The following is a 15,502-nucleotide window of genomic DNA, read 5'->3' as shown; positions in this document are numbered from 1 at the left end:
AGATTCAGGGTGTGTTTACATGGCAACAATGTGCTACAAACAGAAAAACGTTTTTGAAAAGTATTATGTATGTATTATGCAAGCCAGGCCAGAATTTGGCAGTCACTTTGTAAAGAAACTCACACATGTGTATATACTGAACACATAATAAGCATGCACATGACATTATTGTTTACACTGAGAATTGGTGCACCCCAAATTTTGTACTTTTTGTATTTTTGTACTTATTCTATGACTTTTGTAGTATAAATAGTGCGAGTAGTATATTCACACTGAAAATTCCAAAAAGAAAAAGTGCACTTTAAATACCCAGATGATGCACTTAAATAACCGAAAAAAAGAAGTGTGGAATGCTGGACACTTCATGCACTCAACAGCAACTTTAATTACATCGCGAAGGGAAAGGGGCTATCAGAATCTGATTATTAATGACAAAATAACCTTATAAAATTCATACACTACATGGTTGAGTACATAGTACATATAGTGTATAAGTGTATAGTGCGTCATTTGGGATGCAGTTAATAATCATATTTTCAAAAACATGCTTTTTTTTGTTTTGTTTGTGTTTTCAGGCCCTCAAAACGCCATTGTTGGTGTAAATGAACAGCCAAAAAACTTCAATAAAAATTAGCTTTTTTTTTTTGAAAAAGGTGCTGTGTAAATTCCCCCTCAATGATTGAAAAAGTCCATAATACATGGCCAGAAAGGAGTCACGTGAGGTCAAAATTAAAATAGTAATTTTTTTAAAAAGTAAGATGAATCGTTCACAATAAGATCAATATGCATTTAGAAAATAGATAGAATTTCCATTTCACAGCTCCCTTTTATTTTTGGGTTAACAACCGTTACGCTCTTGTGGCTTCACTTTGGAAATAGTGTGGATTTCAATGTATATCGCATATTCTAATTGTAAGTGTTTTACAACCAAGTCACAATTTTCAATAGGCTGTGATAGCTTAATTTGTATTGAACCCAGAACATTCTTTAAACACCTCATATCTGCTCCACAGAGGACCATCAAGATGTGTCAAGAACCACAGAATCCAAACTGTGATTTTCAGTCTTTGTGATCACAGCGAGTATATTTAGAATTCAAGAGCATCCAGCAAACCCAGTGGTCTCCAATCAGAAGAGCAGACAGGTGCTCTCTCAGCCAGACATGCTATAAATATATAAATGTGTCTGTCAGGCTCCTAGAATATTCTGAATGCTTAGAGCGCCGATACACTGTTGTGTGCCAGAGGGTGCTTGGTTAGTTTCTACCATCTGTGATACGGGTTTTGACCACTTCCAGTCCTCACTCAGGGTTTTTACAGCTTTATAGTTCACCTAGCACTGTTTCACATCTCATCTCCGAAACCATGTTTCTCGCTGATGTTTGGGAAATGTTGCAGAGTCGTACGTCACTTGTCAGCGTGATAGTAATCTCTAGCGGGCGATATCAAAACCCACATGGCTTTCTCAATCTGTTCCGTCTTGACCTGCCAAAACAGTGTGCTTGAGACTCTGCCACGGTGCTCTGGAGACATTCGGAGCACACACTTGGATGACCTCACCTGGATAGCTCATGTTCAGCGGCGTCCATCTGCCTGTAGGTTGCTTATGCTAGAAACTGATGTTCTTAGAGCTAAGGGATATCGGTAGTTGAGCACTCAGCGATGAGATTAACACACAAGAGCTTAAAGCCGCCCCCACAGACACACACATACATGCACAACACTGAACAAACAACAAACAGTGCCACTCCTGCCTCAGCTTGTTGAAGCTGGCCTGGCTGAGAGGTAAGCTTCACACAGGAAAATGAATAATTTACACAGTGCCCTTAACTTCAAAAGCCCAAGGCAATAAACAGTGGAAGGGGAGGGGAACGATGGGAGTAGAGAGAAGAGAATCTCCAGCAATTTTAGCTGTCAAACACTCTTGGTGCCACGGCCTGCCTAAACATGTCTGGCATCATCATTTGCACCTATAATGAAGATACTGATATGTGTGAAGACCTGTGATGGACCAGAACATGAATATCTGTAATTAAAGGTTTTTATGGTGGTTCTGTAGCTAGAGCTATACTAGATCTAGTAGCTGATGCTCATCCAGTGGTCCAAATTAGGGTTGTTGGCTGGCAGTCAGGCGAAACAAGAGCACGAACTGCAGTCCATCACAATCAATTTCTTGCGTACGTTCACGCATGAATGGTTAGTGTGGGGGTAAAACTAATTGAAGTCCAAAAAACATGTTTTTATTTGAAAGACAGTCGGTTGGCGGAAGGGAAAACATGTTGATGCACGCTCCACCCATCGATCTCTTCCTGTATTTTTCTCTCTGATATAATGATCTGAAGCTGATATAGGCTTATTAGATCATGCTTTGTGATCTAATAAATCTTTGGCTTGAAAATAAAGGATCTGAAAGGTGTTTGCAGCCTGGTGCCATCAGAGAACCATTTAAAGTTTTGTGGTTCTTCAGAAACCATGCTTCAAAGAACCCAGGTGGGCTTCATGTTTTCTTGTTTACACATGATAACTTGCACCAATATGCTAAATTCAAACTTAAATTTTTTTTTTTGTAAATCCAAAGAACCATACACTCTAAAAAATAAAGGTGCTTAAAAGTTCTTCAAAGCGATGCCATAGAAGAACCATTTTTGGTTCCACAAAGAACCATTCAGTCAAACCATGTCTTTCTTACATTTTTATAATCCGAAAAACCTTCTTTCACCACAAAAAACCTTTTGTGAAACAAAAATGTTCTTCGGATGTTAAAGGTTCTTTATGGAACCATTTAGACAAAAAAGGTTCTTCTATGGTATCGTGCAGCACCTTTATTTCAAGAGTGTATAGCCAAATTAGAAACTCTAATTAGAAGATCAAGAAGTTAAAGTTTTAGTTCACAAGTCTTTCCAAACCTGTATGACTCTTGTGTGGGACACAAAAGTCCAAACAATGGAATTCAATGGCCACCAAATCTGTTTGGTTACCAACATTCTTTAAAATAGAAGGAAATTCAGTGTAACGTGCTACAAAGAAGCATCAACACTTTTTTGTAAGAGTTTATCGAATTTGGTCCAGAACAAACACAAACATCCAGTGGTTTTCAAACTGACAATGGTGGTGCATTCAAGTTAACGCGTATAACTTGTATTTACATATTTCTGACATATTTCTGGTGCTCATCCAGGCTTCTACAACAAATTACTGTTATTAGGCATATCTTTAATTATTTGTTCAGAAACATTCACAAAGTTAGGAGTTATCGCTTCGAATCCTTTTGATGAATCAACTGAATGAACTCACCGACTCAACATTCAACTAGACTGCTCTCATGTCGCGTCATTACTTAAATTACTGTTTAATATAGTAACTATGCTGCTAACTGTTCTCTGAAAAACTTATCACAAATATCCTATTTTATACATAGACTTAAATTAGTAAACACCGCAGCCACAAACTGTTGTCAGGAAAACTGTGTAAGAAAGAGAAATTGCTGACTACGTGATATGCAGAAGAGGGGTGGTCTCCAGGATCCTTCATGGCTTCTGGGTAAAACCCTACACAGAATTTCCCAGACTACTTTTCTCAATTTCAGTAAGTGGCTTTTTTCCCAAGATATTTCTTCTTTTATGGCCTTGTCATTTGCTCATTCTACTGAATATAAAGCTGTTCAGAGAGAGAGAGCTCAGAAAAAACAGTACGTGTGTGTTCGTTTGTGTGTGTGTGTGTTTAGAGATTATTGTGGGTGGCCTCAGAGAGAGACAGCAAAAAACAGTCAACAGTACATGTCTCCTGTCACACCCTGCTTAGCGTACGTCTAGTCTGGTTCCCCAGAAGTGGATTTACACCAAGAGTTTGACAAAGAGAAAATATATGATGGCGTAATTCTAAAAGGCTTTAGTACAACAAGAATTCGTAGAAAAGTTAATTATAATAAATTGATGTTCCATTGCATTCTTCTCTGTACCAAACAATTAACTAAGAGCTGACGGTAATAATCGGTGACACCCAATTCTTATCTAATAGGCGGATCAGTGGTGCCATCTTAGGCCTGGTCGAGGACGCCCGGAGATGTTACATGTTATAGTGTTCTCTTTCACAAAATAGTTGGGTGTTCCATCACCTAAGAAAGTAGCCACACACACCTTCCCTCTCCCTGTTGTGCACACACACCTATATTTATTTTTTATAAATTGCAAAGTTCACAAAGACAGCTGAATTCCCCAGAGAGATTACTGATACATCTTTCAACTGAAAACCCTCACTTTTCATTTCAAAAGCATGCAATTCTTTTGAGCTGTTTCTACCTATAAATGTTGGAATTAAATGCCACTTGGCACATGTTACTCTTACAACTTGTTTACAGTGTACTCATGTACAATCAAAACATTCAGGTCATTTAGGTGCTTTTTAAAAAAAAGTAAAGTGAAGTGACATACTGCCAAGTATGGTGACCCATACTTGGAATTCGTGCTCTGCATTTAACCCATCCAACGTGCACACACACACACAGCAGTGAACACACACCTGGAGCAGTGGGCAGCCATTTATGCTGCGGCGCCCCAGACATTCACTCCCCCCACCTACAATCCCTGTCAGCGCAAGACTCGAACCCGCAACCTTTGGATTACGAGTCCGACTCGCTAACCATTAGGCCACGACTTCCCCATGTTAATGAAATAAAAATAAATCAACTCTCTTATGATCACCAAGGCTGAATTTTTTTGATAAAAAAATATATATATATAATATATGTTAAAATGTAATTTATTCCTGTGATGGTAAAGCTAAATTTTCAGCAGCCATTGACTGTCACATGATCCTTCAGAAATCATTATAATGTGATGATTTGGTGCTCAAGAAACATTTGTTATTATTATCAATGTTGAAAACCATTTTGTGGAAAGGATTATCTGATGAAAAGAAAGTTCAAAATTACAGCATTTATTTGAGATAGGAATTTATGTTATAAATAACTTTACTGTTACTTTTGATCAATTTAATGAGTCCTTGCTGAATAAAATTATTTTTGTAAAAATCTCACTGACCCCAGACTTTTGAATGGGCGTGGATGTTAATAAAACTAAACATTGATTAAAAATAGCTGAAAAATAATTTTAAAGTCACTTTTAATGCATTTATAAGGGACACGCACAGTGCCTTTTAGATTCAATGACCCATCACATTTATAAATATACATTTTATTGCTCCAAATAAATAGAATCTCCAAACAAAAATGACCCTTCTGAATCAATTTGGACAGATCTAGAGGATCAATCAGAAATTATAAACATGAAGACATTGTGAATGTGAATTTATACTCATTTAATAACACCTTGTTAATCCACAATCACAACACTGAGTTTATAATTTTGATGCCAAGACTAGGCATCAAGACCAAAGGAAAGGGCACCAACTTCAACTCAAGACTAACAAACTGTATAGTTTTTGAAAATAAACAGGGTGGAGCCGACATTGAATCACTCTGATGGTGTCTGTGAGTTCATTCCTGGCATTCACTATCCACAGGCATTCATTTTGTATTATTAAGGCTTGTTCTAATACCAGAGCAATTAAAGAGGAATCCAATGTAAGTGCTACTACACAGTAACCACAACTGACTTTCTTCGAGCCCTTCCTCCGCCGAAGAGGAACAGGAAGTGACAGTGGAGCGTTAACGGCTTGTCACTGCAATCTTCACCCTTCCCCCCTGCCCAAACCCCCTCACCACAGCATGTCCGTAAATGGACAACACTTTAACCTCCATTCCCAGGACAAAAACACAGGCCCAGGGTTCAAATAAAGCCTTGTAACGTCAAGGTAGGCACAGATGAACCTGGACAGTTTCCACTACCTCCTCCATACACACCTTTATTACATCTGAAAGTAGGTAAAAGGTTCTTGCTTTACAAGCAGGCTTGTATATAACACCTAATAAGTGCACACAAATGGAGAGAGTAGCTACTGGAGCACAATTCAACCACTTTACACTAAGCATGAAACTAGTTTGTTTTAAACCAAGAAAGGTTAGTCAGTGGAAGCTGTGGTGCACCAACGATTCTCAGAACCATCGCTAGTCTAAGCAACAGCTTTTAACGGAAGTCATAGTCATGGTTTCTAATAGCATATTTCAGGTTAACCCCATGTATAGTTAACCCTCTCAAAATTAAATGAAAGTCAGTTTATTCACCTTTGTGCAGTTCCAAACCATTATGACTTTCATCTCCAGAAAACAAAAGACGAACATTTTTGCCCATTCATTGGAGGTCTAAAAACGTACTGGACCCAAATGACTTAAACTGTATGGAGACAACCTAACACAAACAAACATTTCAAAGTAACTTGTCTGTTCCAAAGAAGAAAGAACTGTATAAAGTTTTGGAACAACAGGAGAATGAATTTTAATTTTTGAATGAACTATCCCTTGCAAGATTGCAATTAGAGCCATTTCAAGGAATTTTAAACATAGTTTTATATGACATGCTAACTAACCAAATAAAGCTAATTCAAGCTTCTTCCAATTTTTCTGCTTGTATATCTGTCAAAAGCATGTTACCCTCACTCCTTTTCATTTACACAAATAAGATCAGAGACTGATGAAAAATTAGGCCAGAGTTAAAACTTGGCCATCTTTATTACAAGTCACACATAGGTTTGAGCCCTCCTGGACTGTTGGGGTGGGGGAAACATAAATAAAAGCAACTTGATTTAAGGCAATTCTAAAGCTTAGACAGGCCAGTTGTATCACGACAGGCATTAACCACTATTGTAAGCAAGCAGTCGTTTGGGTTTGCTGAAACTTCACCGTTCCACAAAACATCAGACTTACAGTTTGAGTCAAATGAACAAAGTTCTCAGTCTAAATTATCAAAAACAACAATTCAGCAATACCATTCTGGGAGTTTCCCATAAACCACAGGTTCTTAAATGTCACTGCTTTTTTTGTTCTATGTTAATACATCTGATAAGCAATAAATAAATACATTTTTAAAATGTAAAACTGCATTGAAGACAAATAAGGTTTGAGTATCTTTACATTGCACCAAGTTCACAGTTCTGAAGTGTTGTTACATTCATCCATGGACCGCCGCTCGGCATTCCAGCCAGAAACAGAACTGTAGTCCTGACAGGAGCTTGACCACCCATTTCTGTGGACAAAGAGGCATCTGATCACCTCGTTTTGGTGATGACGATCACAAAAAAATAGATCAAAAGAGCAACTTTTGCTGCAAATCTCGCCTTCAAGCGTCCATATGTTCCAGTCTCAGCAGCTAACGGTGCTCGGCTGCTGTTTGTTCACAAAGTCCGAGATAAAGTCAAACTCGTTCTGTCCCAGAAAGAGTTCAGGGAGTTCCTGCACCCTGTCCAGTCCTAGTTCCATGACCAGCGACGTCAAAACTTCTTCGTCAATCAGATCGGCGTCCATGCCATTAAGACTAAGAGCTGGGCCGGCCATATGCTGCATGTTGCTCAACTGGGCCTGACCCATGCGGAACTGTGCCCCGTTCCCCATGTGGTTGCCGTTCATGTGTCCCAGAGGGTGTCCATGGTACTGGGTGTTGAGTTTCTGAAGGTGCATACTGGCCATGAGCTGTTGGGAAGTAAGACCCCCACTCATGTATTGTTGTTGTTGTTGTTGTTGTTGTTGTTGCTGCTGCTGTGGCTGTTGCTGCTGCGCTTGGTGCATGTGGTGGTGCTGTTGATGCTGCTGAACGTGATGTTGCTGCTGCTGGCCCTGGTTGTTGAACATCATGTTAGTTGACTGCATTTGGTGGTGACCCATCTGTCCATTCATAGGCCCCACCATGTTGGCCCTCTGGCGCATGGCAGCCTCCATGTTTCCCTGAGGCCCCACTCCATAGTGCATCATCTGTCCATTGGGCATTGCTCTCAGACCGGGTTGGGGCGCATGCTGCTGGGGGCCCGCCTGCAGGCCTCCATTCATTCCCATCCGGTAGCCATGCAGACCCCCGTTACCCTGTCCGTGGTTCATGGGCATCATCATGTGCTCTGCCATAGAATCTCCCTTCAATGAAACAGATGATATTAGGTTTAGAATTGGACTATTGACAAAAGCAGCAAGTAGTTTTGCTCTCATCCAAACTGAAAAAGTAAACACGTCCAGATCAATTGGCCACAAATTCTATAAATGCACAAAGAAAGCTAACAGTTTTTATTCAAGTTTTGGCAAAGACTACACTAATTTCCACTCCCATTGAACAGGTAGGAGATATGTCTTTTTTTGCACCCTTCAGCCCACCTGACTGCCCACTCAACACACAACCTCTTAAATCCCAATGATGCACATCCAAACAACACTTCTGAAATTTAATAGAGTATTATTCTCTCAATACTAAACCTTTCACACAGCCTTATTTAATTTCCATACAAATAAATGAAAAGTATATTTTTAAACACTAGATCTAAACAATGAGGATAACTGAGAATGCATTTTAATTAAACAGTTAAATTGTGTAAGCAAAAATTTCAAACGCCATTTTTATATTATAATCCTGTACTTCACACACAGAAATTTAAAGAATGCACAACATCAACGCAAAGAAAGTCACCGTGCAGTGAAGCAAACAATGGATCTGCCACCCTGAGCTCTAAAACACTGGCGCGGTCTTAAAACCTAGCGAGCTGCCTACCTAGACAGCATTTTGGGCATCACAAGCGCGTGCAAGCACGTAAAATGCTATACGCACCAATGACGACTAAAATGCTGTCTAGATAGGCAGCACACTGCGTTTTAAGACGCAGCCCGTGAGTTTCTCAAGCGTTTTGAATCTCTTACCCCGTGTCCTGTGCTCAGTGACTCCGCCGCGGCAGGACAAATTAGCTTTATCTGTTCAAATGCCTCTAAAGAATTACACTTTATATTCCACAAGGTGAAGCTTCATACTCCAGCGGACCGCCGCACAAAATAGCGCTATTCACTATCTTCAAACGAGAGAGAGAGAGACTGTGTGTGTGTTTTCTGGGTCAACTCCACGGGTTTATATACATGAGAAAAGCAGAGAGAGGTGGAGCTATCGTTCACTCTCTATCCTTTGTTGCCATTGGTCCTGCTGCTTAATATCAGTGTGCATAGAAACCCCTAGCGGTTTCTGACAAACACTGGCCAATTTCTGTCAACAGTTTTGGGTTGTTTTTCTGTTTCTGATTTAAAGTGAACAAGAAATCCCTTCAGAAGCTGATCTGTTTGATTTTAAGTAAAGATAGATAGATAGATAGATAGATAGATAGATAGATAGATAGATAGATAGATAGATAGATAGATAGATAGATAGATAGATAGATAGATAGATAGACGGATGGACGGATAGACAGACAGACTTTTTATGCTGAAGCCAGAATAGAGATAGAAAATATGTTTTCAGTGTTTCTACTTCATTAATTGTTTAATTCAACACGTTTCTTTGTTACTTGTTATTTCTTTGTAATTAGCTGTGAAATTTACAAGCAATTTTTGGAGTGAAAATTGTTTCTTTCCCCCAATTTGTTTCAGTATTGAATTGATAGATTGATTTACAAACTTGATGCTGAATATTGTTTGTGTGTTGTGTGTGTGTGTGTGTGTGTGTGCATGTTTATGTGGTTTATGAGGACACAAATTTGTATAATGACATGGGTATGACAGAGGTATTACAATATGAAGGTGGTTTATGAGGACACTGCCTATGTCCCCGTAATTCAAAAGGCTTAAAAAACATACTAAATGGTGTTTTTTTGAAAATCTAAAAATGCACAAAGTCTCCTGTGAGGGCTAAGTTTAGGTGTAGGGTTGGTGTAGGGCAATAGCATACACAGTTTGTTCAGTATAAAAACCATTACGCCTATGGAGAGTCCCCATAAACCACAAAAACCAACGTGTGTGTGTGTGTGTGTGTGTGTAAAGTGTTTCAATAACTCTTCGTGCCACTAAACCTAGATACCAAACATATCCACTCTGATTAAAGACAAAACATTTTTAGATTAATAGTCCTATTGTTTATTATAGTCTAGTTTAATATATGTCCTTACGTGTTGTTCTTCAGAGGTGTTTTTGTTTTGGTCATTGTGGGAGCTTATACGTTAGTGTGAGTGTGTGATCTGGCGGCTCTGTGGCAGTCCATGTGACCCAGTGCTTGCTCTGCTGTGCCGTGTCTTTGCTAGGTATGAGAGAGAGGCGAGGGGAAAGGAATGCTGGTGCTATTCTGGGCCACCGGCTGGAGTGGTGGTGGTGCAAACCTGGGCTGCATGTGCAATTTATTGGAAGTTGCAGAGCACAAGGTAAATAGTGAGGCAGCTTCCTACTGGTTCAGTTCAGATGATCTTGATGGTGTAACATACCAAACTGGACCCTGATCACTTGCTCTGAACACAACAACACTGGGCTTGTCTGTTTGAGAGAACAGGGAATCAACATTCTTTGTTTTGTCACAATAGCTCTCTGTTTACTCAGAGGTCAACACTGGTCAGAGCAGAACCTCACACCTCTAAAGTGCATTATCTCTTGACAAATTAACATCTCAATTCCACTGTCTTTGTTTTGTGTTATTACCAAGACCTTGGGTGTAATTTGTATGATAATCTGTTCACACCTTCAACAGCTTGCTGCACTTCTAAAGTGTTAAAGATGAATTTAGTGGTGTTAGGAAATATGGGACAGAAGTCACATCACATTATAGGTCAAGATAAGTTATCGTGATAACTGACAGTCCACACTAGACCAAAAAGTTCAGCAACAACTTTACTAATGGGGATCGAGATAAACAATCGAATACAAATACTGGGTGGTGATGGCGCAGTGGATAAGACGCATGCCTTTGGTGTGAGAGACCCGGGTTTGAATCCACTGTGAGACACCAATGTGTCCCTGAGCAAGACACTTAACCCCCTAGTTGCTCCAGAGGCGTGCGACCTCTGACATATATAGCAATTGTAAGTCGCTTTGGATAAAAACGTCAGCTAAATGAATAAATGTAAATGTACTTTTACCAAGCCGTTTGTACTTACAAATTGTAAGATCCACAAGATCTCAGTTTTTAATAATCATTTATGTAGAGTCAGGTGTTGTGATTCTCTAACAGAATAAAGCAGCTGTGGTTAAATCAATATTCCAGTGAGAATAATCACACTGCATATTCACAATTACCTGTGCATTAGACCTCATCCGTTCCTCGAGGCAGATGCACGGTTCATTGAGAACAATGCCTCAGCTTTACGAAGGTGTGCATGTAGACATGGAAGATTAATGTCTATTGACACAAAAAATTCAAACATGTGATTAAGCCTAAACAACTAGACATGCCCGTGTATATCAGCACCACAGCCCCGAAGACTTGCCCTACACTTAGTGGTTTAGCGTCCAGTTTAGACACCTAGTTTGCCGGCTTGTTTGTACAGTGTGTGTCTGGTCGGCCGCGTGCTCGTCCTCCCCCACACCTGATTAGCAAAGAGGCAAGAAGCTGGAGGAGGGGCTGGCTAACTGCCACCAAGAGCTGCCTGTTAAAGGACTCAAGACACTAAATACAGTTGATAACATATCGAGACTGTAGATTTAATGTGTAAAACTGACAGTTTTATCAGGCTAGTTTAGCGCCCATTTACATGGTCACCAAAGAATTACTGTTTCTTGTAGAGATGTTGCTGTAGGCTTCTTCAACCTGATCTCACAGCAATTCGTACATCTTTTACAAGGTGGCTAATTCATACAACCTTGCTCATACGAATCTGTACATTATGTGAAAAATCATACATATTTTATGAGCTGGCAAATTTGTAGGAATTCATAAAAATAATCTCACCCCTAAACTTACCCCTCACAGAAAAAGTACAAAATCGTACGAGTGAGGTCATACTAATTACTAGGAATTAGCCACCTCGTAAAATACATACAAAATGGTCATGAGATAGCATTGGTTTCATTCGTCTTAATGCACATTCTTAGTCTTGAAACTAATTCCAGTCACCAGTCCACATTATACTAGCAAAGTTTGTCATCTGAATTTTTAAAAACTTGCTCTTAATCTAAAATGAGTTTGCCTGATGTCACTGAGGCCTTTCGGCCTACTGGACAACCAGTATTGGTAACCAATAGCTAAATAACTTGGCATTGTTGTTACTTATTCTGGCGCCGTAGTGATATGCGATACCCACTTTTCAACATCCAAACGATTTCAGAAATCCCGCCCTACAGCTTTTTTTTTATTATTTGGAAAACCGCTAACATTCATAGTTTGAGATCAGTAAGATTTGTTGTTGTTTTTTGGGAAAGAAATTAATACTTTTATTCAAGGATGCATTGAACTGATCAAAGTAAAGCAGTAAAGACATTAATAATGTTATAAAATGCTATTCTTTTCAACTTTAAACTCATCAAAGAATCATAAGAAATGCATCATTGTTTCTAGAAAAATATTAAGCAGCACAACTGTAATCAACATTAATAATAAGAAGAAATGTTTCTTGAGCAGCAAATCAACATATTAGAATGATTTCTGAAGGAGTATGTGACACTTAAGACTAGAGTAATGGCTGCTGAAAATTCAGCTTTGCCATTATTGGAATAAATTAATTTTTAAATGTATATATTATATATAGTTATTCTTAATTGTAATAATATTTCAGAATATTATTCGATATATTTTACTGTTTTACTTTTAGTTAGCATTCTTTCAATAAAACCTTTAGCCCCAACCTTTTGAATAGTAGTGTACATCACACTGTGGAAGTAAACAGCAAATTTTTTTTTTTAATAAATTTCCTAGAAAACCATAGATGTTACAGCATGATGCGCCATATGTAAGAGTGTTTTTGTCACTCAGACACTTTGCCCCGCTTTGCTATGAGAAGATCAGACTCTGTCCCAGCCACCCCAACCCCTTCCAACCCAGTTACAGAAACACTTCACTATCTACCTTGTTTATTTAGCTCCAAAGTGACCCCTCGCTTTCTCTCTCTCAAGAGTTGAGCAGCTGGACATTGCTGCAAAGCTGTTGTTTTCATTCTTGTGTTTTCAGTAGATTTCTTAGTAAGGGCTAGGAATTCGTTTTCATCATGAATTCTCTACAAATTGGAAGTAATATGTGTCACCAGGGTCACATCAGGTCAGGCTTTGGGTGCTGGCTGCCTTACAAGTGCACTCCCAGTAAATATATGATGCAATTATGAGTTGCAACAGTTCGAGTATGATTTAGCTGTGCAACTTGATGTCGACTTCCATGGAATGTTAAAAACAGTGTAAATCAGTTTGAATGTTATATTTGTGATGACTTGTGTTATTTTTATATGGGTCTTGCACAAGAAGCGTCATACAGCATGATGACTGTAATATAACAAAACCGGCATTTTATCTTCTGACTGGTCCTATAAATTGCAACGCCCCAATAATAGGACATAGTTCAGATTTTCCCAAAACTGCATGTATGGCAGCAGGAGCGGGACCTTCTACTGTTTCACCAAAACAGAAACACACCTGCTGGGTTTCAGAGAATCTTCTCCCCACCCCCGCTCATCCAACCCTTCCCCCGAAACCCTGCATATCCATAATGCTTTGTCTTATTCTACAGATCAACTTCTCCTGAAGCACCAAGACTTAACACACACTTAACAAAATAAAGAGCGTTACCACCCACTCAAGACATGGGCCATTGAAGGTGTTCATCTCAGCGCTCTTGAACCAACACGGGTGTTACCTTATAAAGCTTAGCGGCTGACCCTTAATCACCAAGCTGCTTGTTGGAGCATTTGCAGATAATTAAGGAAAAGGTGTTGTCAGAAGATCAGGATGGCAGTACCATCTGCTATTTTGTTGACTGCTTAAACAGTGATGTTGGTTAGCCTATACTGACATTTGGCTTACATGCAGACTTTGGTGTATTCGTGAACTTCAGTTCTGGTGGTTTCAGCACCTGCAGACCCAGTTTTGTTCAAGCAAAACAATCAGTTTCAGTTGTGATCTGTGCACCATTTTTGCATGATCTTGCCCTTTCACGGAGCAGCTGACTAGTGCAGCTGTGGAACCTGTAAGAATCCACGACCTGTGTAGAGCTTGTGTTGTTGTTCTAAACGTGTGTGACTCAGTGTTTATGACTCTCACTGTATGTACAGTGGAGCAGGTTTTGACAGAAGGCATTGTGGGTGCCCACAGCCTTGAACGTATAACAGCCAGATGGTTCTCGAAACTATTAAACAATGTATTTTTTTCTAAGCTTCAGAAAATGTTGTTTGCTTACTTTTTTTAAAGTTGAAACAACAAATTCTTGTACAGTGTATACAACAGTTATCAAATAATAATAATAATAATAGAATATAATAATAATAATAATTTGTGCTTATAATTGTTTTAAAAGTCACAAGAGAACAGAGTACATCATATTCATAAAAAGTGTTTGAAAGTGAACAAGTATTAATTCTTAATGTTCTTCAGAGACCATACACTCTTAAAAATAATGGTTCCTTATTAGAATCGATGGTTCTATAAAGTACCTTAAACATCCAAGGAACCTTTCAAATGCAGAAAAGGTTCTTTATAGTCGATAAAGATAAAGGTTCTTTAGATTTCTAAAATGTTCTTTTAGAAACAGTTCACTGAAAGGTTCTTTGGGGAACAAAAAATGGTTCTTCTATGGCATCACTGCAAAAACACCCTTTTGGAACCTATATTTTTAAGAGTGTAAGCAGTAGTTGATATATGTAAATGAGTTTTTTGATCCAAGATAAACTGAGCTGAGAACGCAGGCACCAAAACTGCATTGTAACCCAATTTTTTTCCCTGATTACGGTCACACTGAAATCATCTAATTCTATGTTAGCTGTCAAATCCACCTTGTAAACTGTAACATGCAGTGCTGTCAGTTTTATTTTCCTGTCATCATAAAACAGCGAAACTAAAGTTTGATTATATCACCCCTCAGTTTGTGTTGTGGTGTTGAAGTGGCTGAGGGGGTGGGGGTTTGTTATTGTTCAGACTTCTCATACGAGAAATGTCTATAAATACATGCAGTGCTTCCTCTTGGTGAACAGAACGCCCCATCTCTGGGAAGTGGAGGCTGCTGGACATGGTGAGTCAGGGCCATGGGAGAGGACATTGGGTGGATACACGGCCACTGAAGAAGAGTATTTCCCTTTTGCACGAGAGGGTCTCGTTTCAGGGAGCGAGAGCAGTGTTCTCTATATTATACTTCTCTAAACCCCTTTTTAGAGAGTGCCACATCCTGTCGAAGCAGCCCTGAAAATGAAACTAGAATAATCATCACTGGATTTACCGAGGTCAATGACATCTTACTGCAGATAAAAGCACTAAAATATTATATTCATTAGAGAATTGTATTGAAATTTACTGTGCATGGTTTATACCTGTTCAGAAATACACCTCAGTGAACCTTTAAATGGTTCTGAGATTGCCTTTCCACTGTTAGTAAATCACTGTTTACACCACTTTTGTCCATGCTTAGGTATTGAAAGTCTTGATTATTAATGGCTCATGGAGACAAGGGCTATCCATCAGTTCTCATTCCGTGGAT

The 15,502-nt window shown here is 39.1% G+C and overlaps 1 protein-coding gene across 1 annotated transcript; it reads right to left on the bottom strand.

Moving 5' to 3' along the window:
* Positions 1-5,295: 5,295 nt before the first annotated feature.
* Positions 5,296-8,995, bottom strand: LOC306886998 (cbp/p300-interacting transactivator 3-like). Its single transcript, XM_079444445.1, has 2 exons — positions 8,788-8,995; positions 5,296-8,016 (listed from the first exon to the last, which is right to left on the bottom strand). The coding sequence occupies exon 2, from the start codon at positions 8,005-8,007 to the stop codon at positions 7,255-7,257; it is 753 nt and encodes a 250-aa protein (XP_079300571.1). The 5' UTR covers positions 8,008-8,016; positions 8,788-8,995; the 3' UTR covers positions 5,296-7,254.
* Between the last annotated feature and the right edge of the window lie 6,507 nt (positions 8,996-15,502).

This window comes from Barbus barbus (genome assembly GCF_936440315.1).
Source record: "Barbus barbus genome assembly, chromosome: 21".
Classification (NCBI taxonomy): domain Eukaryota; kingdom Metazoa; phylum Chordata; class Actinopteri; order Cypriniformes; family Cyprinidae; genus Barbus; species Barbus barbus.
This window is presented reverse-complemented; position numbering and strand designations above follow the sequence as displayed.

Coding starts and splice junctions, on each gene's coding strand:
- LOC306886998 (XM_079444445.1), bottom strand. CDS start 8,007: ATGGCAGAGCACATGATGATGCCCATGAACCACGGACAGGGTAACGGG.